We start from the raw sequence: 27,576 nt of genomic DNA, 5'->3' as shown, positions 1-27,576 counted from the left end.
ACTTCCACACGTGACGCCATCTTTAACGTCACAAATTATATGCAGTTCTCAGATATATGAACATATGTAAGTACCGTGATAAAATAAACATGAATAAATACATTTATTTTTCTGAAGGTGAGCAAGAAATGTTTTTTTGTTTCTTGAAAAATTTGCAAAAATGGATAAGGTGGAATTTGGAACCGCACACCTCTTATATTAGGAAACACATTTCCTAGTCTATAAAGTATGGAGTTTAAAATGATCCTAGATGTGTGCTTCTATGATTCTTGGCTACAGTGTAATTATCTTTTAAATTTGCTGTTAAATCACCAATGCACTTAAGCAACTGAAATGAGAGATAAAAGTTTTCAATGTGGTAAAAATGTCCAAGTGGAATATAGGAGCTTGGATACAAGTTCTGGTTGAATATACTGTCTCAACTACACATAATTAATGCAGTTCTTTTCTCTGCAAGCAATTATGATACTTCATCTATGAGTGCTGTTCAATAAAGAATGGTCATAATTTTTTTTATGGTCATAATTTCTCGTCCTAAAATTTAATGTTATGATATTCTGTTAGCTTAATGTGCAACAAGCGTGCCATAGTAGTTTCAGTGTTGGGGGCAGGCAAGGTCAGACATGTTGAGTATCGCCTAACTCTGCAATGGAGGTAACATGTGAGGAGCAATATGCGGCTTTGAAATATTGAAATACTGTTTTCGTTTCAACAAATCTTCAGCTGAGGCCTATACAATGCTACAAGAGGCCTATAGAGAGTCTGTTCCTCCCTACAGCACAGCTCAAAGGTGGTTTAAAATGTTTAAAGAGAGGAGAGAATCAATTTTGAAGGAAGATGGACACGGTGCTCCAACTACTGCTCTTACGGGAGAAAACATCAACACTGCTGCTGGGATTGTGAGAGAGGATCGACGAATTACCTTAAGATCACTTTCTGAAATACTGAACATTTTATTTGGTGCCACCCACATGTTGGTGACAGAAAAATTACACATGGCATGTGTTTGTGATGGGTTCAAAGACTGTTGATACCTGAACAAAAGGACATTCACGTGCATGTCTGCATGCAGATAAAGTTGATGTTAGAGGAAGATCCAGAGTTTCTTTCAAATGTAATCACTGCTGATGAAACTTGTCTACATCATTTTGATCCTGAGAGCAAATAGCAAAGCTCAGTGTGGAAATCTTCTTCATCACCAATCCCCCAAAAAAGCAAAAGTGGTTGCTTCTGCTGGGAAAGTTATGGTAATCTCCTTCTTTGGTATTCATTGAATGGTTTATCAGCATGTTGTATCTGCACATCCATCAGTAACTGGACAATACTACAGGGATGTCCTGAAAACATTGCAAGTCCATATCAGGCACAAAAGACCACATTTCCGTGAAGCAGTCTGGATGCTGCACAACGATAGTGGGCGGCTGCAAATTGCCAATGTTGTTGCTGAATATCTTGCAAAAATCAACGTGACGTGCATTCCTCACCTTCCCTATAGTCTGGATTTAGCTCCATGTGATTTTTTTTCTATTTCCTAACATGAAGAAATGCATTCATAGGCATTATCAGGCATCAGAAACAGTGGTGAAACCTGCGTAGGTGATTTTGAAGGACCTCTCAAAAAATGGTTTCCAGCATGTATTTGAAGACTTGCAGAAACGGTGAGACAAGTGCATCGCATTCATGGGAGACTACTTTGAGCAGAACCATCAAAATTATGAGGATGAAAAAAGGTATGTTGTCAAAAAACAAATATTGTGATCATTCATTATTGAACAGCCTTCATGATTTGTGATAATTTCACTCGGAAATCACACTAAAAATATTACACAGGTAGTGAACTGTAGTCTTGGGTTAAGAGATCATGTCAGTTAAAATTCCAAAAGCTCGTCAAATACCTCCCTGATTTGATGGCTTGCTGTAAATAGTTCATGATGCTATAATAAAATATTTACCTTTGGCAAGAAGTAGTTTTATGCCTTTTTAATAATTAGGCTCCACAGTATTGTAGTTCTTGTGTATGGCAGTATAGCATGAGAGTAGCGTTGCAGTAAGAGCTGAGAGGCTATGTACAGACACAGCTAAACTTCAATACTTTGAAGATAGGCATGATTAAGTGCACAATCTGTTTGACAGTAGAAAGGGGCGTCGCTGCACAAGAGTCACAGGCATGTATCATGCCCAATGAGGTAGCCACTTGGCATCAGTTACTGGCAGTAGCAGGCAATAATTTCAGACTTCACTATTGGTGGAAACAAGAGCCCATGATATACCACAGCTAACACAAGGGCAGAAAGTAGTGGACTTCATTAACTGGCAAGGGCTATGGTTGCTGAGAAAACCTAGGTGGGTGGCAGTTGGAGGATTCTGGTGTGATGAGCTGTCACATGGCAGGAACTGGGTGACTGAAATATTCATTTCACAGCCGCAAACTCAACAAAATCTAAACCAATAAAGATACAGATTACATCAGTACACCAAACTAAATTGAGACAAGAATGTGTAACTAAATGCTCTCTTGATATGCCCAATAGTTTTTACGTTATTCAAGAGGCAAGTTTCGTAAATATCTATGAACTATGAAAATCAATAACTCCTAAACACCTAAACCAATTTTAACAAACCAAGTGTCTACATACAGCACTTGAGGACATCAGTCAAAATATAGTAATTGAATGTTTATACATATAATACACTTTGAATTATAAGCTGGGATGTGCGCTCTGAAATGTAAGTTGATAAAAATAGCAGCAGTATGTTAAAGTACACTAAAGTATCTCTCTATAATTGTGTTTGCAAATGATTAACAACACATTAGCATACCCCAGTGATTAAACAATAAATATTTCAAAAACTAAGGAAGCCAGCAAAAATCTAAGGACATCATTAAAAATCTGGTAAAATTCGGGTCTATACTGATGTGCCACATGTATGATAGATATAACAGAAATGTGTATCTAAGAATTTGCATGATGACAGAGCAAGATTATAAAAGGAGCAGCTGCCATCTTGCCAAAATCAGTTTGTGTTGGGACATGAAACAGATTGTACATATGTTATTATGGTGAGTCAGCTGCAATATGAAAGTGTTTGAAATTTTCATACGTGTTCTCATGTATTGCTACCAAGCAATAAAGTGCACATGCTCTGTATTTGTGGTTACATTCATTATATCATCAACAGCTAAACCTTTGCCCTCTACACATTGGTGAGCCCATGACAACAATGTAACCATCTTGCAACCACAGTGCTGGAGAAATATGAACACAAGACATTGACTTATACAGTGTATAGTTTCGTGCTTCGTATACCTTTGCCTTTAGGTGCACTGACTACCAAACTTCTGGTTGACTTTGGTGACTATTTCGGCTCATGTACTTATCAGCCAGATGTCCAACAAACAGACACAGACAGACACATTTATTCATTCATTTAGTATTCAGACACAAAGGAATTTTCCTCAGTTATGTTGCACCTATCACATTTAATATGCCACATACAGTTCCACTGAACCTGTGGAACCCAGCCAGTTGGACCAAGCACAGACACTTTCACAGGATTTCCTTCTCCATGGTGGCATCCCCCGAGAGCTCATCTGTCATTGCTCTGTGGTACCATATGTACACCAGAATGTTGACTACAGTTCTGTTCACCTCTACTCAGAACCCAAGTCACTACCGTTTCACCTGAAACAACCTGTAATACAGTTCACTGTTGCCAAGTGCATTCTCTGCAACCTACGTCTACATGTAGATGGTTACTCTGCAATTCACACTTAAGTGCCTGAAAGAGGGTTCATCAAACCATTTTCATACTACTACTCTACCATTCCACTCTTGAATAGTGTGTGAGAAAAATGAACACCTAAATATTTCCATTCGAGCCCTGATTTCTCTTATTTTATTATGATGATCATTCCTCCCTACATAGGTGGGTGTCAACAAAATATTTTCACATTCGGAAGAGAAAATTGGTGATTGAAGTTTCATAAATAGATCTTGCCGCTAAGAAAACCGCCTTTGTTTCAGTGACTGCCACCCCAACTCGCGTATCATATCAGTGACACTCTCACCCCTATTGTGCGATAACAAGAAACGGGCCGCCCTTCTTTGCACTATTTCGATGTACTCCATCAATCCTACCTGGTAGGGATCCCACACTGTGCAGCAGTATTCCAGCAGAGGACAGACAAGTGTAATGTAAGCTATCTCTTTAGTAGGTTTGTTGCATCTTAAAAGTGTTCTGCCAACAAAGCGAAGTCTTTGTTTCACCTTCCGCACAATATTATCTATGTGGTCTTTCCAATTTAAGTTGCTCTTAATTGTAATTATCAGGTATTTAGTCGAATTTACAGCCCTTAGATTTGTGCGATTTATTGTATACCCAAAATTTATCAGATTTCTTTGAGTGGATGACCTCACACTTTTCTTTGTTTAGTGCCAATTGCCACTTTTCACACCATACAGAAATTCTCTCTAGATCATTTTGTAATTGAAATTGATCATCTGATGATTTTACTAGACAGTATATTACAGCATCATCTGCAAACAATCTAAGGGGGCTGCTCAGATTATCGCCTAGATCATTTATGTAAATCAGGAACAGCAGAGGGCCTATGACACTACCTTGCAGAACGCCAGATATCACTTCTGTTCTACTCGATGATTTACTGTTTGTCACTATGAACTGTGACCTCTCTGAGAAGAAATCACAAATCCAGTCACATAACTGAGACGATACTCCATATGCACACAATTTGATTAATAGTTGCTTGTGAGGAATAGTATCAAAAGCCTTCTGGAAATCTAGGAATATGGAATCGATCTGAGATCCCTTGTCGACAGCACTCATTACTTCATGGGTCTAAAGAGCTAGCTGTGTTGCACAAGAATGATATTTTCTGAATCTGTGTTGGTTATGTATCAATAAGTCATTTTCATCAAGGTGATTCAGTATGTTTGAGTGCAGTATGTGCTCTAAAATCCTACCGCAAATTGAGGTCAGTGATATGGGTCTGTAATTCAATGGGTTACTCCTATTTCCTTTCTTGAATATTGGTGTGACACATGCTGCTTTCCAGTCTTTAGGAACAGATATTTCGTCAAGTGAGCGGTTATATATGATTGCTAAGAAAGGCGCTATTGTGTCTGCATACTCTGAAAGGAATCTGATTGGTATACTATCTAGACCGGAAGACTTGCCTTTCTTAAGTGATTTGAGTTGTTTCACAGCACCTAAGATATCTATTTTTATGTCACTCATGCTAATAGCTGTTCTGGTTTCAAATTCTGGAATATTTACTTCATCTTCTTTCGTGAAGGAATTATGGAAAACTGTATTTAGTAACTCCGCTTTAGTGGCACTATCATCGGTAACATTTCCATCGCTATTGCGCAGTGACGGTATTGACTGTTTTTTGCCACTGGTGTACTTTACGTACAACCAGAATCTCTTTGGGTTTTCTGCCATATTTTGAGACAATGTTTCGATGTGGAAACTATTAAATGCACCTCGCATTGACGTCCGCACTAAATTTCGAGCTTCTGTGAAACCTAGCCAGTCTTGGGGATTTTGCGTTCTTTTTAATTTTGCATGCTTTTTTTGTTGCTTCTGCAACAGTGTTCTGACATGTTTTGTGTGCCATGGTGGATCAGTCCCATCTCTTATTAACTTATGTGGTATGAATTGCTGTCAATACTGCGTCTTTGAATTTGAGCCATATCTGGTCTACACTTACATAATTAGCTTAGATGGAATGGAGACTCTCTCTTAGGAAGGCATCAAGCGAATTTTTGTCTGCTGTTTCAAATAGGTATATTTTGCATTTATTTTTAGTGGTTTTGGTTGATATGGTTTTGAGCCTCGCTACAATGATCTTGTGTTCACTAATCCCTGTATCCCTTATGATGCTCTCTATTAGATCAGGATTATTTGTGGCTAAGAGGTCAAGTGTGTTTTCACAACCATTTACAATTCGTGTGGGCTCATGAACTAATTGTTCAAAGTAATTCAACCATAGTATTTCCAATGATGGCTTCAAGTTCATCACATAAATGAGCCATTTAGGCGAGCATGTCAAAATTGTTAGAAACATTGTTCTTTTGCTGCCGGCTACCAATAAATACAACATAGGTGAGGACAGCGCTTCTGCAGCACTTTGACAGGACACCGGAACAGCAGTTATATCAAGTTATTCACAATGATCATTTAGGCACCAAAACACCTCAACTTTGGAGACACCTTTGGACATTAATTGAATCACACTCATGCCAGATCACACACTCTGGAGACTGTGGTTACTAAAGTTACCACCTCAAAAAATGGCTCTGAGCACTATGGGACTTAACTGCTGAGGTCATTAGTCCCCTAGAACTCAGAACTAGTTAAACCTAACTAACCTAAGGACATCACAAACATCCATGCCTGAGGCAGGATTCGAACCTGCGACCGTAGCGGTCTTGCGGTTCCAGACTGCAGCGCCTTTAACCGCACGGCCACTTTGGCCGGCGTTACCACCTCAGTTTCAATTAGCAAAAATATGTATATGAGCACAATTCATTAGGAAGGAAAATAATTTTGGCAGACAGATTTCTACTATGTTAGAACATTGACAATGCATTAATGCATAAGGCAACAATGACCAGCTCTGTCTCAGTCAGGGACCACAACACAATGGGTGGATGCATGCAGCTGAGCAGAACCAAGCTTGCCCATATGCCACCAAGGATGATATCACTCGCAAATGCTGGAGCAGCAACTTCCAGCCAGTTAAAAACAAACAGGCAGTCGACCGTCAACAATACGCCACACTCAGACAGAAAGACATGGTCACACCTCTGTTGAACAATGCAATGCAAAATCCAGGATGGAATGTAACAGTATTATGAGAAGGGAAGTTGCTACTCACCATATAGCGGAGACGCTGAGTTGCAGATAGATACAACAAAAAGATTCTCATAATTATAGCTTTTGGCCATTAAGGCCTTTGTCAGCAAAACACACACACGCACTCACACACACACACACACTCACTCACACAAAAATGCTACTTACACACACGACTGCAGTCTTGGGCAACTGAAACCTCTAAAACCACACTCATATAAGGCTACTTTATAGAGTAGGAAATGTGTTTCTTTATATATGAGGTGAATGGTTCCAAAATCCGCCTTATCCATTTTAGTAAATTTTTCAGGAAAAAAAAAAAGAACTTTTCTTTCTCGCTTTCAGTAAAATAAATGCGGGGATGCTGATTTGCAGATAGGCACAACAAAAAGATTCACACACACACACACACACACACACACACACACACACACACACACACACACACACACACACACCGCACACATACACTCACACAAACGCAACTTGCGCACACGACTGCAGTCTTGGGTGACTGAAACCTCTAAAACCAATCTCATATAAGGCTACTTTATAGAGTAGGAAATGTGTTTCCTTACATATGAGGTGCACGGTTCCAATATCTGCCTTATCCATTTTTGCAAATTTTTCAGGAAAAAAAAAAAAAAAAAAGATCTCGCCTTCAGTAAAATAAATGTATTTATTCATGATTATTATATTGAGGTACTTACAAATACTCATATATCTGAGAGCTGCATATAATTTGTGACATGTAGGGAAGATATTTACAAATTAAGATTGGATAAGGCATGTTTTGGAACTCAGCATTGGATAAGGAGAGTTTTGGAATTGTCATCATGGATAAGGGCATGTTTTCCAAATGGAAATAAAACTTAATAATGATAATTTTCGCCATTAATCGGAATTATTATTGATGTTCTTTCATTATTTATGTTACCTGAAATCACAAAAATTCCAGTCATAGTATATAAAAATATGAAATGCCAATAATTAAACTCAATATCAATCATAATGTAACAAAATTTTCCAAAAATGACAAGTAAATGTTGCACGATACTCATTACTTTCCTATATATTTTTAAAAGTGTAATAATATGTATCCAGAAAATAATGTAAGTGCTGATTCAACAGCAAATCATTCGTATTCTGAAGTCAGTGTCTTCTTCATCACCACAGTCATTTTCTCCTTTGTCTAGATGTTCAGCAAAATCTTCATCAGTCTGGAATACAAGATGAGGTCCTCATTACTTTGCCATGCTTCACCAGACTGTTTTGTGAGCAGTTTATGGATATCCTTTAATTTGTCGGGTTTTAGTGGCACACCTTTCGGTAGAGCACTTAAGGTAATATTGTTAGTTTTGTGATGTTTCCTCAAGAGAATGTAAAATACCAATGTCACATCTCTAATTGGGCTCACCTCTAGCCAAAACTGCAGAATTGCCTTTCTTGAAGGTAATTCTTTTACACTGGTGAAGTCGTAAATGCCATCCATTTGGAGGTTTATTTATTTAAGATACACTATGTTTCCAGTTTTGTATGGGGAAATTACTTCTGAGCCTTAGAACAGTACCTTCTTCCTCAAACAGTTCAATATATTCTGCAGAATCCAAAATGACATTTCTTCTCCGCACTTTCTTCTCTATTCCTCCAAATACACAGTCTGGAGGCAGGAAAGAATGTCCAACAACAGGAAACGTAAGATATACTTCCTGAATGTTACTGAGCGATTCAAGCTGCAACCAATATAGCATTCCAACCATTGCAGAATTCTTATTTTGGCCAGCGCATCTATCTGCATACAGTTCAACAGTTGTAAATTCTTGTAAATTAGAATGGTTCAGGCGGTAGTGTGAAGCGGAAACAATTTCACTGCACCTTTTGATGCGTTCATGTTCAAGCCAGTTATAGATCGTAACCATTTCTTTGTTCTGAGGAGATTTTGACCCACCGCTGCATATTGGAAGGTCATATGAATATAACTGCCTGGAGTAATATGCTGTTTGATCTGGTAGCTTGAGCAAGGCCATATTCTTCTGACAGTCAAAAGAAAATTTGATCACCGCTGACTGTTCTTTCTGTAACAGGGCTTTGAAAGCAGCCACTTTGAGCTTATGCAAAGAAATTGCGTCATTGCAGATAACTTTTCTTTCAGTGATAGGTGGGCTGACTTCATTTGCAGGGTGAGGAACTGTCATTCAGAACATACATCAGTAGCTGGTGTCAGGAAACTAATATTGTAATCAGTCACAAAAATTGTTCTGAAATGACCGTACTTCACATCCATTTCCAATAGGACTCCTGAATTTTAACGTTGCCATAATAGGCAACTACAATTTTGTCGATTTGCTGCTATAGTAGTGAGAATCAACTGGCTGTCGTTTTCCAATGAAGACTTTTAACCTCGTCTCATATTTTGAGATACTTGGGAGACCTCGTGTCACCTCCTCTATTCTCCTTTGGTGACAGACTTATGGTGAATGGTTTCTTTCACGCTCCTTTCACTCTGTCCTTGCCTATACCCAGTATTGATAAGAAGGTCTTCCAACAAATTTGTGCTAATGGGGGTCCATTGTTTGCTTTTACTCTGGCATCCAGAATTAAGTTATGGACTAAAGCAGAATTTTTTCTTGTGATGCAGTAACTTCCTCTTTTACAATAGTAGTGTGGATATGTAACACAAGGAACACATTGTTACCAAAAATCTCAAAAAATTGTTGACTGATTTACATCAAATTCTCACATAATACAAATGACACACTAATAAATGTCCTTATGTACTGTTGAGTGCTACTTAAGTAAATAAATTAGTGAAATCAAAGTGAACTAGAAATTAGAATATAAATGAAAAACTTGGTTTAGTTTAGAGAGTTACATACTCGCAAACAGCGGGCCGAACGGCGGAACAGAGGACACAATGACCGTGAAGTCAGCAACTTCCACATAAGCGGGCGCTGTCGATTCAGCCGTCAGGGCATCGCCCGACCGGCTCACGTGTTTCTCAGTTGTCGTATGTGAGCAAAGGCCCTCGCCTACATCCCAAGAGCCAACGACCGACGTTAAGAAGATTCTTCGAGAAGCTTTTCAACGTGACAGACGAGGCAATGACCGTGAAGTCGTTCACCTCCAGTAAACTGAAGTGAATAAATACGCGAGACGCAGTGGGCCAGACAGATGAAGTCAGAGGAAGTCAGATGAAGACAGATGAAGACGGAGTCGAAGACGGAGACGGAGACGAGAGACGAAGAAGACGAAGAAGCGTAGCAGTAGTTTTCATTCAGTTTCGGTGCTGAAGACCGTCATGTAAGAAGAGGAATAGCAAGCAGTAGCCGCAGCGCCAGAAGACAGAAGTTAAAAGGTATTTGAAGTCTGATTTTTACGTACCCGGGTGACTCGTGAGGACGGGAAGGAGACGGCCTCACGTCAGTAGTCACCTGTGAGCTGGGATGAAGACCTGACAGCCGAAGACTGGCAAGCAGGAGTCCGTGGTTCGAGTCCGCCACACTGGCCTTCCCCCGCCGCGCCGCTCCGCTGGCCGACGCAGAACACACGCGGCCGCTTAGAGAAGAGAAACACTGGGACGCGACACCCAAGGTATCATCCGATGCACGATTTCGCTCGCAATAATTAAACGGGCCACCTCGCGCTGCGCTTCTCCAGTCAACTGAGCGAGACAGCGACACGAGATACACACCGCTACGCGTAATCAGACGCCGCCGCCGCCGCCGCTGCCGCAGCAGAAGACTTCACAAACGACACAGCTGCCGCTCTCCGAACCAGAACATCCCGTAAGATACAGTTGTACAAATCTTCAATAAAAGTTATCTTATGTAAAAATGATGTTTCATTCGACCTCATACCCGAGCCAAGGAAGAACCCACCCTGCCCACATGTTGTTAAGAGAGAAAAGTTAATTTATTTAATATTTTCACCCTGACAGAATGCTTTAGAATGCTCATCCTGACAATTGACTTGCATCAAAAGAGAAAACCCAGTTACATTTAGTGACAGAAGTGCACATTTAGTATCACAACTGTTACATTTGGTATCAGAAGCCGTTTTAGCAGTTACATTTGGTGTCAGAGAAAAAACCCTTGGCTCAATATGAGGTGTGAATGACAGTCACTAAAGGTCCACAGTTAGTATTGTTTAATGTGTGAAAGGATAGGGGTTTGCATAGCAGTCGTAATATTTTCTTTATTTAGAAGTGTATTTTCTCTCATAATTTTAAGGGTTTGTCGAAAATATTTAAACATCTTTTGAATTCAGTGTGGTAAGATTGTGTAACTAATAGTTGTAAAATGATGACACGAAATCGTACAAAGTCAGAGTCAGCACCACAAGCGGTTTCTACTGAGGAAGCTATTCAGAGCTTAGTTAATCAGATAGCACAGCTTAAAAATGATAATAATGCATTATTTAAGCAGTTGAGTGAGGTTAGGCAAACCAGTTCAATCCCTCCCACCCTAGATTCCTCAGCAGCAGCCTTAGAAACTCCTTTTTCAGGTAAACCTGGCGAGGACATAACAGCCTTTTTTGATGATTTAGTAGCAGCTGCAAAGTTAGGATCATGGTCAGATGAACAGCTCTTACAAATGACAAAGTTACGATTGACAGGAGAGGCTAAAGCACACGTCTTATACCATGAAGAATTACGGAATGCTCCAACATTTGAGGAATTGAAGAAAGGATTGCTTAAACGTTTTCAAAAACAGAACAGCTGTAGATTTTATAGGGAACAGTTAAACACTATCACTCAGAGGCAAAACGAGTCGTTAGAAAGTTTTGTAGATAGGATTAGAAAAGTTAATATTAACACCTATCAGTTGACAACTAGTGATGAAGCAAATAAAGTTATTTTACAAGAGGCAGAAGATAGAGCTCTGGATACATTTTTACGTGGGTTACCTCCTGAAATGTCCCGTCGTGTCAGGGCAGAGTTTCCTAAAAATTTAGCAGAAGCTGTATCTGTGGCGACGGCTTTTGAAGAAATAGACATTGCCACCAGATACAAGGAGAAGCGAAATATATTTTCGGCAGGAGTGCTATGTTTTAGGTGCGATCGACAGGGACATATAGCAAAAAATTGCAGACAACCTAAATGCACTAATTGTCAAAGAGTAGGTCATACATTCAAGGAATGCTGGTCTAAGAAAGTTTTTGGAAATAGAAATCAGTTAAACTCAAACGGGAATGCCGGAGCCGCCGCCAGGCGTTCCCAATAAAATTTCATGCCATTAAGGCGAATGTGAAGGCGGAATGCTGGTTATCTGCTACCATACAGGATAAAGATGCAAGGATACTAGTGGATACAGGCGCAAACGTATCAATAGTGAGTAATGAATGTATTGGAGAAAAGAAATATGACCCTCCAAGGTATAGATTGAGTGGAGTAGGAGGAGGTACAGTGAAGTCATTAGGATGTACATCACTGATTTTCTATATTCACGGTGTACAATTTCAAGAAGATGTAGAAGTGGTAACGAAGGTAACTGACGGGTACGACGCGATCCTAGGGTTGGATTTCCTGAATAAACATCACGCTAAAATCGACCTCAGACAGCAAACTGTAGAACTTAGCGGAATAGTGTTTCAGCTAGGTGACACCGCTGCAAAGGGCCCTCTGCCGCAAGATTTCCCTAACCGGAAGGCGAAATCAACTACACTGCGTGCAACGTCCTTGAAGGTTGATTCGCGGGATCAGATACCATCTGGCTCAGGAAAACTTTTCTGGATGACAGTTGACCCCGAAGTACCTACAGATACAGTGTGTCTAATAGAGCCTTTAGAGGAAAATGAGGAATTAGATGTATCACATTGTTTTGTACGTAGAAGTGTTGTACGGGTTCAAGACGTTGAGGGAGAAAGAAAAGTACCGGTACATATTGACAATTTCGGAGTGGAGGACAAAGAGTTGCATAAGGGAATATTAGTAGCTACAGTCAGTACTTTTGAAGAAGAAGATTTCATTTGGTCAGATATTAATGATGGTCAGAAACCAGACGCCTATAAAACCGCATTACGCCAGAAGATTGAGCATTTGCAAGGAAAGGATAGAGACACGATAGAAGCAGTTTTAGTTGAGTTTCAAGATTTATTTAATGCAGAAGGTCCACTGCCAGCAACAAATATCACACAGCATAGGATCCCAACAGGAAGTAGCCCCCCAGTTTATAGGAAGCCTTATAGAGTTGCGCATCACTTACAGCCAGTACTGGATGAATTTATAGAACAGCATCTAAAAGATGGAATTATAGAATATTCTGATTCACCTTATAATTCAAATATCGTAATTATTCCAAAGAAGTCTCCCGACGGTACGAAACGATATAGATTTTGTTGTGACTACAGACACCTTAACAAACAAACTATCTCAGATGTTTATCCTCTTCCAAACATTACAGATATCATTGACAGTTTGGGTAACAGTAAATACTTTTCAACAATCGATCTACGTAGTGGATATCATCAATTGGAAGTTGCTCCTGAAGATAGGCATAAAACAGCATTTTCTACCCCTGGAGGCCACTGGCAATTTAAAAGAATGCCTTTCGGTTTGAAAAATGCACCAGCAACTTTTCAAAGACTACTCGATGGAGTATTGCGAGGACTCAAAACTCAGCAATGTTGTGTATATCTAGACGATATTATTGTATTCTCCAAAGACATTAATGAACATGCTGTGCGTCTGCGTAATGTTTTTCAGAGACTTAGAAAAGCTAAATTAACATTAAATATGGAAAAATGTACTTTTGCATTGACAGAGGTTACATACCTAGGGCATGTCATTAGTGAAAAAGGAATTAAAACAGATCCTCGATTAATTTCGGCAGTTAAGGACTTCCCAACACCACAACGCGTTAAGGAAGTACAAAGTTTCATTGGTCTCGCATCGTACTACCGGAAATATGTTCAAAATTTTGCTGAGATTGCCCGACCCTTAACCCAATTATTGAAAAAGGGTGCAAAATTTCATTGGTCTGAAGATTGTGAATTAGCATTTCAAACCCTTAAAGATAAGTTAACACACAGTCCAGTATTAGCCTACCCAGATTATAATAAAGAATTTATTTTATCCTGTGACGCAAGTGGTCATTCAGTAGGAGTTGTTTTGAGTCAGAATATTAATGGCGCGGAACACCCCATAGCCTACACTTCGAGACAACTAACAACGGCAGAAAGAAATTATTCCACAACGGAGAAAGAATTGTTAAGTGTTATTTATGGTATCAAATACTTTAAATGCTACTTGTACGGTAGGAAATTCAAGGTCATTACAGACCACGCAGCTTTAAAATGGTTGCTTGGATTAAAGGATCCATCTAGTCGTCTCACGCGTTGGGCCCTATGTCTTTCCGAAATGGATTTCGAAGTTATCCATAAACCAGGCAAAAAACACACGAATGCAGATTGCCTAAGTCGGAAAATAGCACTTTTGGAAGCAACAGGCCGAGATACTGAGGACTGGAGAAAGGCACAAGATGAGGATACAGAATGCAAAAAATACGCAACTCAAAAACAATTTTGCTTTGAAGATGGTGTATTATGCCGTAAAACAAAACTTGGACCGCGAATTGTTGTTCCCCAACACCTTAGACAAGAAATAATGGCAGAGGCCCACGACCATATCCTTGCAGGACACGGTGGACAGCGGACAACCGAAAGACGTGTAGCAGAGCGATTTTGGTGGCAAACCAGAAAGCAGGATGTTGCGCAGTACGTTCGTAATTGCATTGCGTGCGCACAACGAGCAGAACTTTCTCGTTCAAAAATACCCTTACAGAGGCTCCCCGAAGCTTCATGTCCATTTCAAATCTGCGGAATCGATCTCTACGGGCCATTTCATAAAACACCTGCTGGTAATAAGTATGTTCTTACAATTATAGATCACTTTTCACGCTATCTAGCTATGGTGAGTCTCCCAGATCAGCAAGCAAATACAGTTGCCCAAGCTTTAGTTAACAACTGGATACTTAAATTTGGCGTACCTGAAGCTATTATCACAGATCAGGGATCTAATTTTATGTCTGAACTAATGAAACAGCTTTGCCACTTACTAAAAATACGTAAATTACGCACAACTCCGTTACACCCTCAGTGCAACGGGCGCACAGAAAGAGTTCATCGGACAATTGGCAAGATGCTTAGTTATTATATTAACGAACAACATTCTAATTGGGATACGTATTTACCAATAATCGTGTCGGTATACAACGCCAAAACGCATGAAGCAACTGGCATGTCACCTTATGAAGTGGTCTATGGCAGAAAAATGCCATCCCCTTTTGATGTAATCAGACAGAAAAACGGAAAAGTCGGAGAAACAGTAAGAGATTTCAGTCGAATGATGAAGGATGTATGGAAAAAGGTTCAAAACTCTAATACAAAGGCTTTGGAACGACAGGAAAGATTAGGTAATGCCCAAGGTAAATATCCAAATTACAAAATCGCTCAGTGGGTTATGCTTTCAACTCCTTATATTGCGAGAGGAAAAACGAAGAAATTTGTAACAAACTACAGAGGTCCTTATCAAATTATTGAGATCACGTCACCAGTCAACGTCAAACTGCAACTGCCCACCCGAACTACTATTGTCCATGCAAGTCGTTTAAAACCTTTTAAGGGCGCTCCAGATGTAATTCCTTCAACAATAGTGTCTGCTTTTCCGAAGGGTGGAGGAAGTTCCCGTAAAGGAAAAAGAGTGGCCACGCCAGCACAACATACAGACATGGCACCATACAATCTTCGATCAAGAGTGCGAATGTCCTAGTGGAATCTCAGTAGACTGTGGATAGTATACATATGTAAATAATTAATAAATGATAATGGTTTCTTTTTTAAGAAAAAAAAAGTTGAACGTAGAAACATGTAGATCTTGTAGTTAACAATGTATTCCTTCATTTCTTTGTTTTTGTTTTTACGAGATTGGTAGGTTCATAACCATGTTGTTTGCTTTTTTCAGAAAACGCCATGCAAGCATTTCCTACACAAAACCTGTCCTACCTCAATGACTCCCTTGACAGTTCCCTTCTGAAGTCATTAGATACGTTCATAAACTCACAGCAAGGCAAAATTGATGCCAATGTTATGATGCAACATGTTTTAAAAAGAAAAGGTGAACACAAAACTAAAATTATAATGCTAGGAACGGGTATATCTGGAACCTTTGTGTTGGTGTTTCTACTTTGTACAGTTTTCTTTTATCTAAGACGAAAAAAGAAGCCAAATAAGAATATACCACTTGATCAAATCCCTGTTAACTGGATACCACACTCTTAACTGGTGTACTTCAGTGGTTACTCTTGAGCATTAGTGTATTAATTTTGTTATTGTAATTCACTCTTTACTAAACAGTCTTATGTTAAAGTAAACAATACTGTAGAGTAAATATTCTTGCATTCATATAGGGTAGATTAAACAGGTGTTGCTATGTTACTTTCTAAGTGAATAATCTATTTTTGTTCATTCATTGTCATAAAGATTTGTTACACTTATTATAACCATTTATGTGTGAACTATGTGATTCATGACCGTACAGTGCTTTTGTAAAGTGATAAAGTGTTTTTCAACATATTTAATGTGAAGCGTGTGTAATCTTCTAAGTCGAGAGTTTTCATTGCTTATGTTAGTGCTTTTGCCGTGTGAAGGGTGGAGGAATGTTGAGTGGTAAATTCGAGGGTGAATTTCTCCGAAGGGTGGAGGAATGTTGAGTGCTACTTAAGTAAATAAATTAGTGAAATCAAAGTGAACTAGAAATTAGAATATAAATGAAAAACTTGGTTTAGTTTAGAGAGTTACATACTCGCAAACAGCGGGCCGAACGGCGGAACAGAGGACACAATGACCGTGAAGTCAGCAACTTCCACATAAGCGGGCGCTGTCGATTCAGCCGTCAGGGCATCGCCCGACCGGCTCACGTGTTTCTCAGTTGTCGTATGTGAGCAAAGGCCCTCGCCTACATCCCAAGAGCCAACGACCGACGTTAAGAAGATTCTTCGAGAAGCTTTTCAACGTGACAGACGAGGCAATGACCGTGAAGTCGTTCACCTCCAGTAAACTGAAGTGAATAAATACGCGAGACGCAGTGGGCCAGACAGATGAAGTCAGAGGAAGTCAGATGAAGACAGATGAAGACGGAGTCGAAGACGGAGACGGAGACGAGAGACGAAGAAGACGAAGAAGCGTAGCAGTAGTTTTCATTCAGTTTCGGTGCTGAAGACCGTCATGTAAGAAGAGGAATAGCAAGCAGTAGCCGCAGCGCCAGAAGACAGAAGTTAAAAGGTATTTGAAGTCTGATTTTTACGTACCCGGGTGACTCGTGAGGACGGGAAGGAGACGGCCTCACGTCAGTAGTCACCTGTGAGCTGGGATGAAGACCTGACAGCCGAAGACTGGCAAGCAGGAGTCCGTGGTTCGAGTCCGCCACACTGGCCTTCCCCCGCCGCGCCGCTCCGCTGGCCGACGCAGAACACACACGGCCGCTTAGAGAAGAGAAACACTGGGACGCGACACCCAAGGTATCATCCGATGCACGATTTCGCTCGCAATAATTAAACGGGCCACCTCGCGCTGCGCTTCTCCAGTCAACTGAGCGAGACAGCGACACGAGATACACACCGCTACGCGTAATCAGACGCCGCCGCCGCCGCCGCCGCCGCCGCTGCCGCAGCAGAAGACTTCACAAACGACACAGCTGCCGCTCTCCGAACCAGAACATCCCGTAAGATACAGTTGTACAAATCTTCAATAAAAGTTATCTTATGTAAAAATGATGTTTCATTCGACCTCATACCCGAGCCAAGGAAGAACCCACCCTGCCCACATGTTGTTAAGAGAGAAAAGTTAATTTATTTAATATTTTCACCCTGACAGAATGCTTTAGAATGCTCATCCTGACAATTGACTTGCATCAAAAGAGAAAACCCAGTTACATTTAGTGACAGAAGTGCCACATTTAGTATCACAACTGTTACATTTGGTATCAGAAGCCGTTTTAGCAGTTACAGTACATAGTCCCAATTATTATTCCATATGTTTCATATTGATAAGATCTGTATTACTAAATGGCCATCTTGGTTCATGATTCATGGATCAGATTTAAAAGATTAAAATGTATAATCTTATGTTAAGGGTTTAATACAATAAGCAAGTATTATACTTAGAAAATGTTTATATGTCTTGAGGCAGTGTCACTTCGCATGAAAATACCTAGATCATATTCTTGCAGTATTTGAGAATGAGATCATTTAATGACTTGCAATAATTTGCACACAGTTTCAAACCTTTACAAATTTTTTCCTTCATGATACCTCCCACAAAATGATGAAAGAAAAAAAGTTTATCGTCTACTATATTTTCACTGTTGGTGCAGCAAAACTGTTGCACGAGGCATGATGATTGGATTTATTACTCCTGTACTACTAACTCTATTTGCAACACATTTTTCATACAGGATCCAGATATACTGCTAAATGTATCTGTGATATTATATAATCACACAATACACAGTCTGGGAGATATGACATAATAAACATTGAGATGTGTGAAAAACTACCTTTTGCTTAAAACGGAATGAGAGCACTTAGTAGCTTCCTACAGATGTTAAACATAATATCAAATCTTTTCTAAATTTTTCTCACTTTCATGTTTAATGTCAAATTCTTAACGCATTAAAACATGGGTGAAATAATCAGAAGTTTGAAGCTGTTTTATACATAGAAGTTTGTTTCTTTAAAGAAAAGGACATATACTGGTATGAACCTAACTGGCAAATTAAGTAAGATATTTTGGTTGATATACAGCAAAGAAAACATTGACAGCCTGAGTGATAGAGTTTCGATCATTGTTATCCGTTTTCCTGGTATTACTTCATGGTTCAGAATTTGCACCTGAAAGTTCATGGCTTGTTGTGCACTTAACTGTTGTTTCTGTTTTTCAATGTCTACCCTGACCACCCAACATTATCTTAACCTTAGGGTAGGAATTCCATCTTTATCAGTAGTTTGCACACCATACATACTCTGTTTTAAATATCATTTTACTTTAATCAGATTGTATGTTTCACTGATTTTATGTGACAGGTAAAAAGAATGTGCCGCACTGGATTTTTAATCCAGCGCCCTGCATTTCATCAGCAGGGATTACACATTACAATTATTACACATCACTGGTAATGTACTGCCCACAGAAGGCAGGAAACTCATTTCAAATTCTGGTCCACCACACACTTTTAACTTGACACATATAGTATTTTAGGCATGGTTCCTTGGTTTTATTGTTTGAATCTTTTAGGTGTATTTACATGGTTTATTGTTAGAATTTCATGTTTCTGTGGTGTGTATTGGGGACCAGTCTCTCAAGAGAGTAAATGAGTATCAAAAGCCAATTGGCCATTATATGAGACTGTGATAAGATGCAGAGATTCTGACTTACTTGCAAGTTAGATGGTTGATCTAATTTGACAATTTCTATATAGTTTTCATCTTTGACAGATTTTGAGTTTCCATACTTTATAATGTTATAATACATCATTACACTGTAATAACAGAGTATAATAATCTTTAAAAAAGTTAGAGTTTGTATTTTAGACATTCTTACATGAGGTACATATTCATGCACAAATCTATTGTACAGAGTGTGTCTGTGTGTTTTTATAGAACATATAACAATGAAAACAACAAATTATTGATAAAATTATTTAACTGGATAAATAACAAATCTAATCACCAAGCGGTGGCAGAACACACACGTAAGTCACCCCCAGAACCGTGGGTCAGGGGAGACTTTCCATATGGCAAGAGAAGGAAATCCTATACAGTAAGCCTCCCATGACCCGTGGTTCTGTGACCTTCCCAAAATCTACCCCTTTTCTTAGACCTTTCCAGCCCTTTTCCTTCACCCTTCTTCCTTCCCTTTCGACCCTTCTGCCTGAAGAAGGGGCCACTGGCTCCAAAAGCTTGCCAACCACAGCAGTCTTTTTTGTATGTGTTCTGCTGTTGCTTGGTAAGTAGATTTATTATTTATCCAATTTATAGAACATATGTTTGACAGATTCCACCCTTCTTTTTAATTTAGGGGCTTCACTTTGAAAACAGATAAAATGAATCAAGAAGAAAAAAGTGACCGGGCTATGCTGACTGCAATGCATCTAGGAGACATTAAAGTAAGTAATTACAACTTCTTATCTTTTTATATATTATGCAAAAAATTAAGTATTAATGTAATTTGAGGTTTCATTGGATGCTCTGAACTAAAGGCTTTGAAAAAAGTTTTATATATATTGCAATTTTCTTTCATTCAGTGGCAACTCCAGGTAAGAATATCAACAATGTATGAAAAGCAGATTGCTACTTACCATAAAGAAGACACATCCAGTTGCAGACAGGCACAAATAAGACACTCACATAAAGCTTTGGGCCACAGCCGTTGTCAGTAAAAGAAAAACGCACGCGCGCACACACACACACACACACACACACACACACACACACACACACACACACACACACACACACACAAATGGCCAACTCCAGCATATCGGGCATTCTGGGCTGAGATGCTGGATTTGCAGTCATGTGTGCGTGAGGAGTACTTGTTTGTATATTGTGTGTGTGTGTGTGTGTGTGTCTTTTACTGTGAAGGCTGTGGCCAAAAGCTTTATGTGAGTGTCTTTTAATTGTGCCTGTCTGCAACTTGACATATCTTCTTTACAGTAAATAGCAATCTGTCTTTTCCTACAGAATTAATTTTCTTTCTTTGGTAAGTAATGTGATTATGACATTTTTCTGCTCCTCGTGAGTGTTACAGTTGGGGTTACTGTATTAACTATTCTTGATGGTGCAAATGTTCCACAAGGGAAATGCTCTACGTTACAAGTAGGCTTACATTTCTACTCACTGTTCATGATGTCATAAAGAGAACTAGAAAAGCACAAGAACAATTGAGAATTACCAGTTTAATCTCATTCAGCAAATCATTCAAAGTTTATAGACTATAGCAGGTTTGAATAAATTCCATGCTTTAATGAAAATTCACCTATTTTTAAGATGTGTTCCCCATTAGCCCTTACTGATAGTTCGTTTGAAATATTTCACACTGAAACTTTTCTTTTTGTGTTACTAGATTACTACATACAATTAATATTATGAACACTTCAGTCTGTCTGTTTTCTGTCTGTAGGCACTGAAAGAACTGATATCAGAGGGTGCTGATCCAAATACGAAGGACTGCAATGGCCGCCCCATCATATTACATGCAGCAAAAAATGTGGAAATTCTCAGATATTTATTGGAAGATGTTCACGTTCCAATAGAAGCCTGTGATAAATGTGGCTACACACCTCTTTTGAGAGCATCATCAAGTGGAAACCTAGATGTGAGTTCCAGTCATACTCATAAATACCATTATGAGTTAAAATTACTTATTTTGCACAACAGCACCTGATGCTGCACCCAAAAACCTTTCAAACTGTTTTTATCTTGTTTCCTTTTACAAAAAGACGGATGAGCTGGCCAGTGCTTACCTTCAACAATGTGAAATTTATGAGGGAAACACTCCTCAAGGTCTAGAGCCTGGCAGTAAGTTTTTTATTTTACCTGCAACAGCAGTGAGTAAAGGGATTGAATCTTTTAGCATATTAATGATCACGATGGTGGAGGAATGCTATAAAATTTCTAACAGAGATTGCAGAAACACTTATAATCAAATTTGTAGTATTTGGAAGCATGGATACCTTTTTGTGGGAAGAATGATTGTGGGAAGAATGAAAGAAATAATTGTGGAATTTGGGGAGCAGGATGGGGAGGGGGGGAAGAACAAGTTGCTTGGAAACCATGTAAAGGAAGGCCCATGAAATATAAGGATCTCTCTTTACATAGCTTCCGAGTGCCCCCCCCCCCCCCCCCTGAGTTTTTGGCCAACAAGCCCTTCATCAAAAATGGTCAAAACACACACACACACACACACACACAAATAAATTCAACTCACACACACATGACCACAGTCTTGGGCAGTTGAAGACAGTCTGCTGTACACAATGGCAGACAATGTATATGACAGTATAATGTGAATACTGGAATTAAGCATAAGGGTTCAGTCAGAAAAATAAATGGTGTGGCTGTTCTTTAGTCACAAATATCTCTCAAGTTAGTTTTTGGAAAACTGAAAGAGGTTACCAGAAAGACTGGTTGAGAACTTTCTAATGAGTACTGTCAATTCTCACAGAACTACTGATTAGCTCACAGAGTTTTGTATAGCATGCTGTTATAATGACTATATTACTGATTTCTTTCCACTAACAAGTTTTCAGTGAAAATTAACAACAGTGTTGCAATCAGCAGATTAAATGTTGTGACATGAATAATAAATTTATGTAAAAATCTTGTAAATAAAAATTTAGCAGTTTTGAGTGCACACTATGTATGTGTTATGTACCAATACAATGACACAAAAGAAAAAAAAAATAGTTATTTGACAGGTAGAGAATAATAGCATGTGGAGTGATTTTACCTTGTTATGTTTCATCTTCCACAATATTTCTGCCTTTATTCAGACAATTATGAGAATATCTTTTAGAATTATTCCCAGGTGTTGTAATAACACTCTTCAGCACAATTCTTGTCATTAAGGCTGTGAAGTACCTGGTCTCAGCTGGTGCCAACCTCTTAGCCAGAACTGCAGTGGGTGAGACAGCACTGCACCTTTCTGCTCGCACTGAGTCAGTGGAGACTTTCCAATTCCTCCAGCAGTCTGGAATTCCAATGGATATAGTGGATATCCGAGGCAGAACTGTGCTTCACCATGCAGCTCAGTTTTCATGTCCAAAGATGGTGGAATACATCCTACAAGGGGGCTGGTGGCCTGTTGACTGCCAAGACAAGAATGGACAGACACCACTGATGTTGACGGCAGACTTCCCAAGAAGTGAGGTACACAGTTATGATAATATATAAGAATCTATTTTTTGTTAACTGGGTGTTGAGTTTTACATTATTTTCTTCATGAACTGTCAGACACCTTTTAGTGAGCTCTCACCCTTTTTTTATCCCATCAAATGGTCCTGTGAAACCTTAGGTGTTCTTTTATGGTTTTCTGTAATTTGATCAGTTTGTGTAATTTTCCTAACCTATCAGTTATTTTGAATATGTCTCTTTCCTCCTTTTCATATCCCCATAATATTATGAATATTTCTGTCCAGTCTTTTTTTTTTTTTAATTACATCAGTGCTTCATCTGATTGAACAGAATTACCAAGAATGTAGTTCCATAAAACAACAGGGAGTGAAAATATATGAAATACAACTTCATGATTAGTTTGTCTATGTTTAGGCTACAAGTTTCATCTTATCAATAAATTCATCAGTGTTATATTAGCTGAATTTAATAATTGTAGAATAACAAATAGCTTTTCAATTGGAATAATTATACCTGTTGAAAAGCCCCTAATAGATTATTGTCAACTTAATTTAATTTCATTATTTATTTGTTCCATTGCTTAACTTATTACACAAAATTATACAATTGATACAGGATAAGAACTAACAACACATACGTCAGTACAAATACAACACATATTTTTTTTAAATGAAAAAGTTCATTAATGTTGGTGTAGAAATTTTCTAGAGTCACTTAGTTTAGTCAGATTACAGTGATACATGACTCAGTCGTATGTCTTACAAAATGCCAGACGTCTGACAAAAAAGATCATATAAAAATACAAGGTGTACAACTTTGCGTCCGCTGTTTGCTGATAGGTGGCAACAAGGGCAAGTAGTGGTCAAAAGAAACAGATTGCAGACATCAGGCAGTTAGCTTGGACCTTGGTCAACATAACCTCATTAAAACATTAGTTGATTTGTGTCTGCATCCTAAAGTTGTTCTTGATTGAAAACGTCAGTTTACAAGCCTAATTCTCATGATTTACGCTAGGTGTTACTGTTTTATTTCAGTATGAAGAAAACAGCAGCTGAGCCTCATTGAATGCTCTCAGGTACATATGGTAAGGATGCTATTAGTGAAAGACCATGCCGTGAGTGGTTTCAACGCTTCAAGAACGGTGATTTTTAACATCATAGACCGGCACAGTGGAAACATTAAAATGGGAAGTCCTACCCCATTCACTGTATTCTCCAGACATTTCTCCCTCTGACTATCACCTGTTTAGATCAATGGCACATGGCCTGGCTGATCTCATGAAGAAGTCACAAAGTGGATCGATTCATGGATTGCTTCAAAAGGTGAGAAATTTTTTCGACACGGGATTTGTACACTGCCCAAAAGATGGGAGAAAGTAGTGGCCAGCGATGGAAAATACTTTGAATGATACATGTGTAACCAATTTGTTTCATTCATCATCATCATCATTTAAGACTGATTATGCCTTTCAGCGTTCAGTCTGGAGCATAGTCCCCCTTATAAAATTCCTCCATGAACCCCTATTCAATGCTAACATTGTTGCCTCTTCCGATGTTAAGCCTATTACTTCCAAATCATTCTTAACCGAATCCAGGTACCTTCTCCTTGGTCTACCCTGACTCCTCCTACCCTCTACTGCTGAACCCATGAGTCTCTTGGGTAACCTTGCTTCTCCCATACATGTAACATGACCCCACCATCTAAGCCTGTTCGCCCTGACTGCTACATCTATAGAGTTCATTCCCAGTTTTTCTTTGATTTCCTCATTGTGCACACCCTCCTGCCATTGTTCCCATCTACTAGTACCTGCAATCATCCTAGCTACTTTCATATCTGTAACCTCAACCTTATTGATAAGGTAACCTGAATCCACCCAGCTTTCGCTCCCATACAACAAAGTTGGTCGAAAGATTGAACGGTGCACAGATAACTTAGTCTTGGTACTGACTTCCTTCTTGCAGAAGAGAGTAGATCGTAGCTGAGCGCTCACTGCATTAGCTTTGCTACACCTCGCTTCCAGTTCTTTCACTATGTTGCCATCCTGTGAGAATATGCATTGTAAGTACTTGAAACCGTCCACCTGTTCTAACTTTGTTCCTCCTATTTGGCACTCAATCCGTTTATATCTCTTTCCCACTGGCATTACTTTTGTTTTGGAGATGCTAATCTTCATACCATAGTCCTTAAATTTCTGATCTAGCTCTGAAATATTACTTTGCAAACTTTCAGTAGAATCTGCCATCACAACTAAGTCATCCACATATGCGAGACTGCTTATTTTGTGTTCACCTATCTTAATCTCACCCAGACAGTCTATTGTTTTCAACATATGATCCATAAATAATATGAACAACAGTGGATACAGGTTGCAGCCTTGTCTTACCCCTGAAACTACTCTGAACCATGGACTCAATTTACCGTCAACTCTAACTGCTGCCTGACTATCTATGTAAAGACCTTTAATTGCTTGCAAAAGTTTGCCTCCTATTCCATAATCACGTAGAACAGACAATAACTTCCTCCTAGGAGCCCGGTCATATGCCTTTTCTAGATCTATAAAACATAGATACAATTCCCTGTTCCACTCGTAACACTTCTCCATTATTTGCCGTAAGCTAAAGATCTGGTCGTGACAACCTCTAAGAGGTCTAAACCCACACTGATTTTCATCCAATTTGTCCTCAACTAATACTCGCACTTTCCTTTCAACAATACCTGAGAAGATTTTACCCACAACGCTGATCAAAGAGATACCTCTGTAGTTGTTGCAATCTTTTCTGTTTCCATGTTTAAAGATTGGTGTGATTACTGCTTTCGTCCAGTCTGATGGAACCTGTCCCGACTCCCACGCCATTTCAATTATCCTGTGTAGCCATTTAAGACCTGACATTCCACTGTCTTTGATGAGTTCCGACTTAATTTCATCCACCCAGCCGCTTTATTGCACTGCAATCTATTGACCATTTTCTCCACTTCCTCAAACGTGATCCTATTTCCATCATCATTCCTGTCCCATAGTACATAGAAATCTGAAACATTACTGATCGTATTGTCACCTACATTGAGCAACTCTTCAAAATATTCCCTCCATCTGCCCAAGGCATCAACAGGATTCACCAGCAGTTTTCCTGACCTGTCCAAAATACTTGTCATTTCCTTCTTACCTCCCTTTTGAAGACTGCTAATTACACTCCAGAATGGTTTTCCAGCAGCTTGACCCATAGTCTCCAACCTGTTTCCAAAGTCTTCCCAAGATTTCTTCTTGGATGCTGTAATTATCTGTTTGGCTTTGTTTCTTTCTTCAACATAACTTTCTCTGTCTACGTGAGTTCTAGTATGTAGCCATTTTTGATATGCCTTCTTTTTCCTTTTACAGGCTGCCTTGACTGTGTCATTCCACCAAGCTGTTTGCTTCATCCTACCTTTACACACTACTGTTCCAAGACATTCTTCGGCCACTTCTAGTACTGTGTCCCTGTACCTTGTCCATTCCTTTTCCAGTGACTGCAATTGACTACATTCAACTAACTGGTACCTTTCTGAGATCACTGTTATGTACTTGTGCCTGATTTCCTTATCCTGAAGTTTCTCCACTCTTATCCTCCTACACATGGACCTGACCTCTTGCACTTTCGGCCTCACAATACCAATTTCACTGCAGATTTAATAGTGATCAGTGTCATCAAAGAATCCCCTGAATACACGTGTGTCCCTCACAGCCTTCCTGAATTCCTGATCTGTTATTATATAGTCAATGACAGATCTGGTTCCCCCTGCCTTCCCAAGTATACCGGTGAATGTTCTTATGTTTGAAAAAGGAGTTTGTGATTACTAAGTCCATACTGGCACAGAAATCCAAGAGTTGTTTCCTGTTCCTGTTAGCCTCCATATCCTCTCCAAATTTACCCATAACCTTTTCATACCCTTCTGTTCGATTTCCAATCCTGGCATTAAAATCTCCCATGAGCAGAACGCTGTCCTTGTCCTTTACTCTAACAACTACATCACTGAGTGCGTCATAAAAACTATCCATCTTATCTTGATCTGTCCCTTCACAATGCGAATATACTGACGAATCCTAATTTTCTAGCTAGACACTGTTAAATCTATCCACATCAGTCGTTCGTTTACATACCTTATTGCAACTATGCTGGGTTCCATTTCTTTCCTGATGAAAAGCCCTACACCCCATTGTGCTATTCCTGCTTTGACTCCTGACAGGTAGACCTTGTATTCTCCCACTTCCTCTTCTTTCTCACCCCTTACCCGAATGTCACTAACAGCTAAAATGTCCAACCCCATCTTACCTGCAGCCTCTGCCAGCTCTACCTTCTTCCCAGAGTAGCCCCCATTGATATTAATAGCTCCCCATCTCGTTACCATTCGTTTGCCGAGTCATATCTTAGGAGTCCCTGGTTTGTCAATTAGAGGTGGGACTCCGTCACCTCCAAAGGTCCGAGGCATTTTGCTCTGATTGTTGCCAGCATCATATTTATAGTACCAGGGAAGCAGGTTGCTAGCCTTACTTGCCCCGGGTCCCATTGAGTTTTACCCCTAACGGTTGAGGGACTAACCGGTGGATTTGGTAGTCTTTGCCGTCTGAGCACAAATGTGGCCACGACTCGGAATATGTCCGAGATGCCCAGCTTTATTCCAAAGTAACTGGTATCCTGGTTGTCAGGACCACTTACTTGGCCACTCATACGTTGCCCGTGGTTCACGAACTAGGACATGATACCAGGAACCCACACCTTGTTTCATTAAAGTCTCAAATGTTGGGGAAAAA

At 39.5% G+C, this 27,576-nt stretch overlaps 2 protein-coding genes across 2 annotated transcripts in view; both read left to right on the top strand.

Annotated features, from left to right (window-relative positions):
• LOC126240775 (serine/threonine-protein phosphatase 6 regulatory ankyrin repeat subunit C-like) overlaps window positions 1-27,576 on the top strand; it is an 881,520-nt gene that overhangs the window by 59,437 nt on the left and 794,507 nt on the right. The window lies entirely within an intron of this gene.
• Window positions 17,500-27,576, top strand: part of LOC126240759 (serine/threonine-protein phosphatase 6 regulatory ankyrin repeat subunit B-like) — a 381,053-nt gene continuing 370,976 nt past the window's right edge. The window contains exons 1-4 of the mRNA XM_049947949.1: window positions 17,500-17,599; window positions 19,954-20,041; window positions 21,058-21,252; window positions 22,506-22,805. Coding sequence (XP_049803906.1) covers window positions 19,979-20,041; window positions 21,058-21,252; window positions 22,506-22,805 — 558 coding nt within the window. The 5' untranslated portion in view covers window positions 17,500-17,599; window positions 19,954-19,978. The remainder of the gene's footprint in view (window positions 17,600-19,953; window positions 20,042-21,057; window positions 21,253-22,505; window positions 22,806-27,576) is intronic.

Source organism: Schistocerca nitens, chromosome 1, assembly GCF_023898315.1.
Source record: "Schistocerca nitens isolate TAMUIC-IGC-003100 chromosome 1, iqSchNite1.1, whole genome shotgun sequence".
In the NCBI taxonomy this organism is placed as follows: domain Eukaryota; kingdom Metazoa; phylum Arthropoda; class Insecta; order Orthoptera; family Acrididae; genus Schistocerca; species Schistocerca nitens.
Note: the sequence above shows the minus strand (reverse complement) of the source record. Positions and strands in the feature narration are given on the sequence as shown.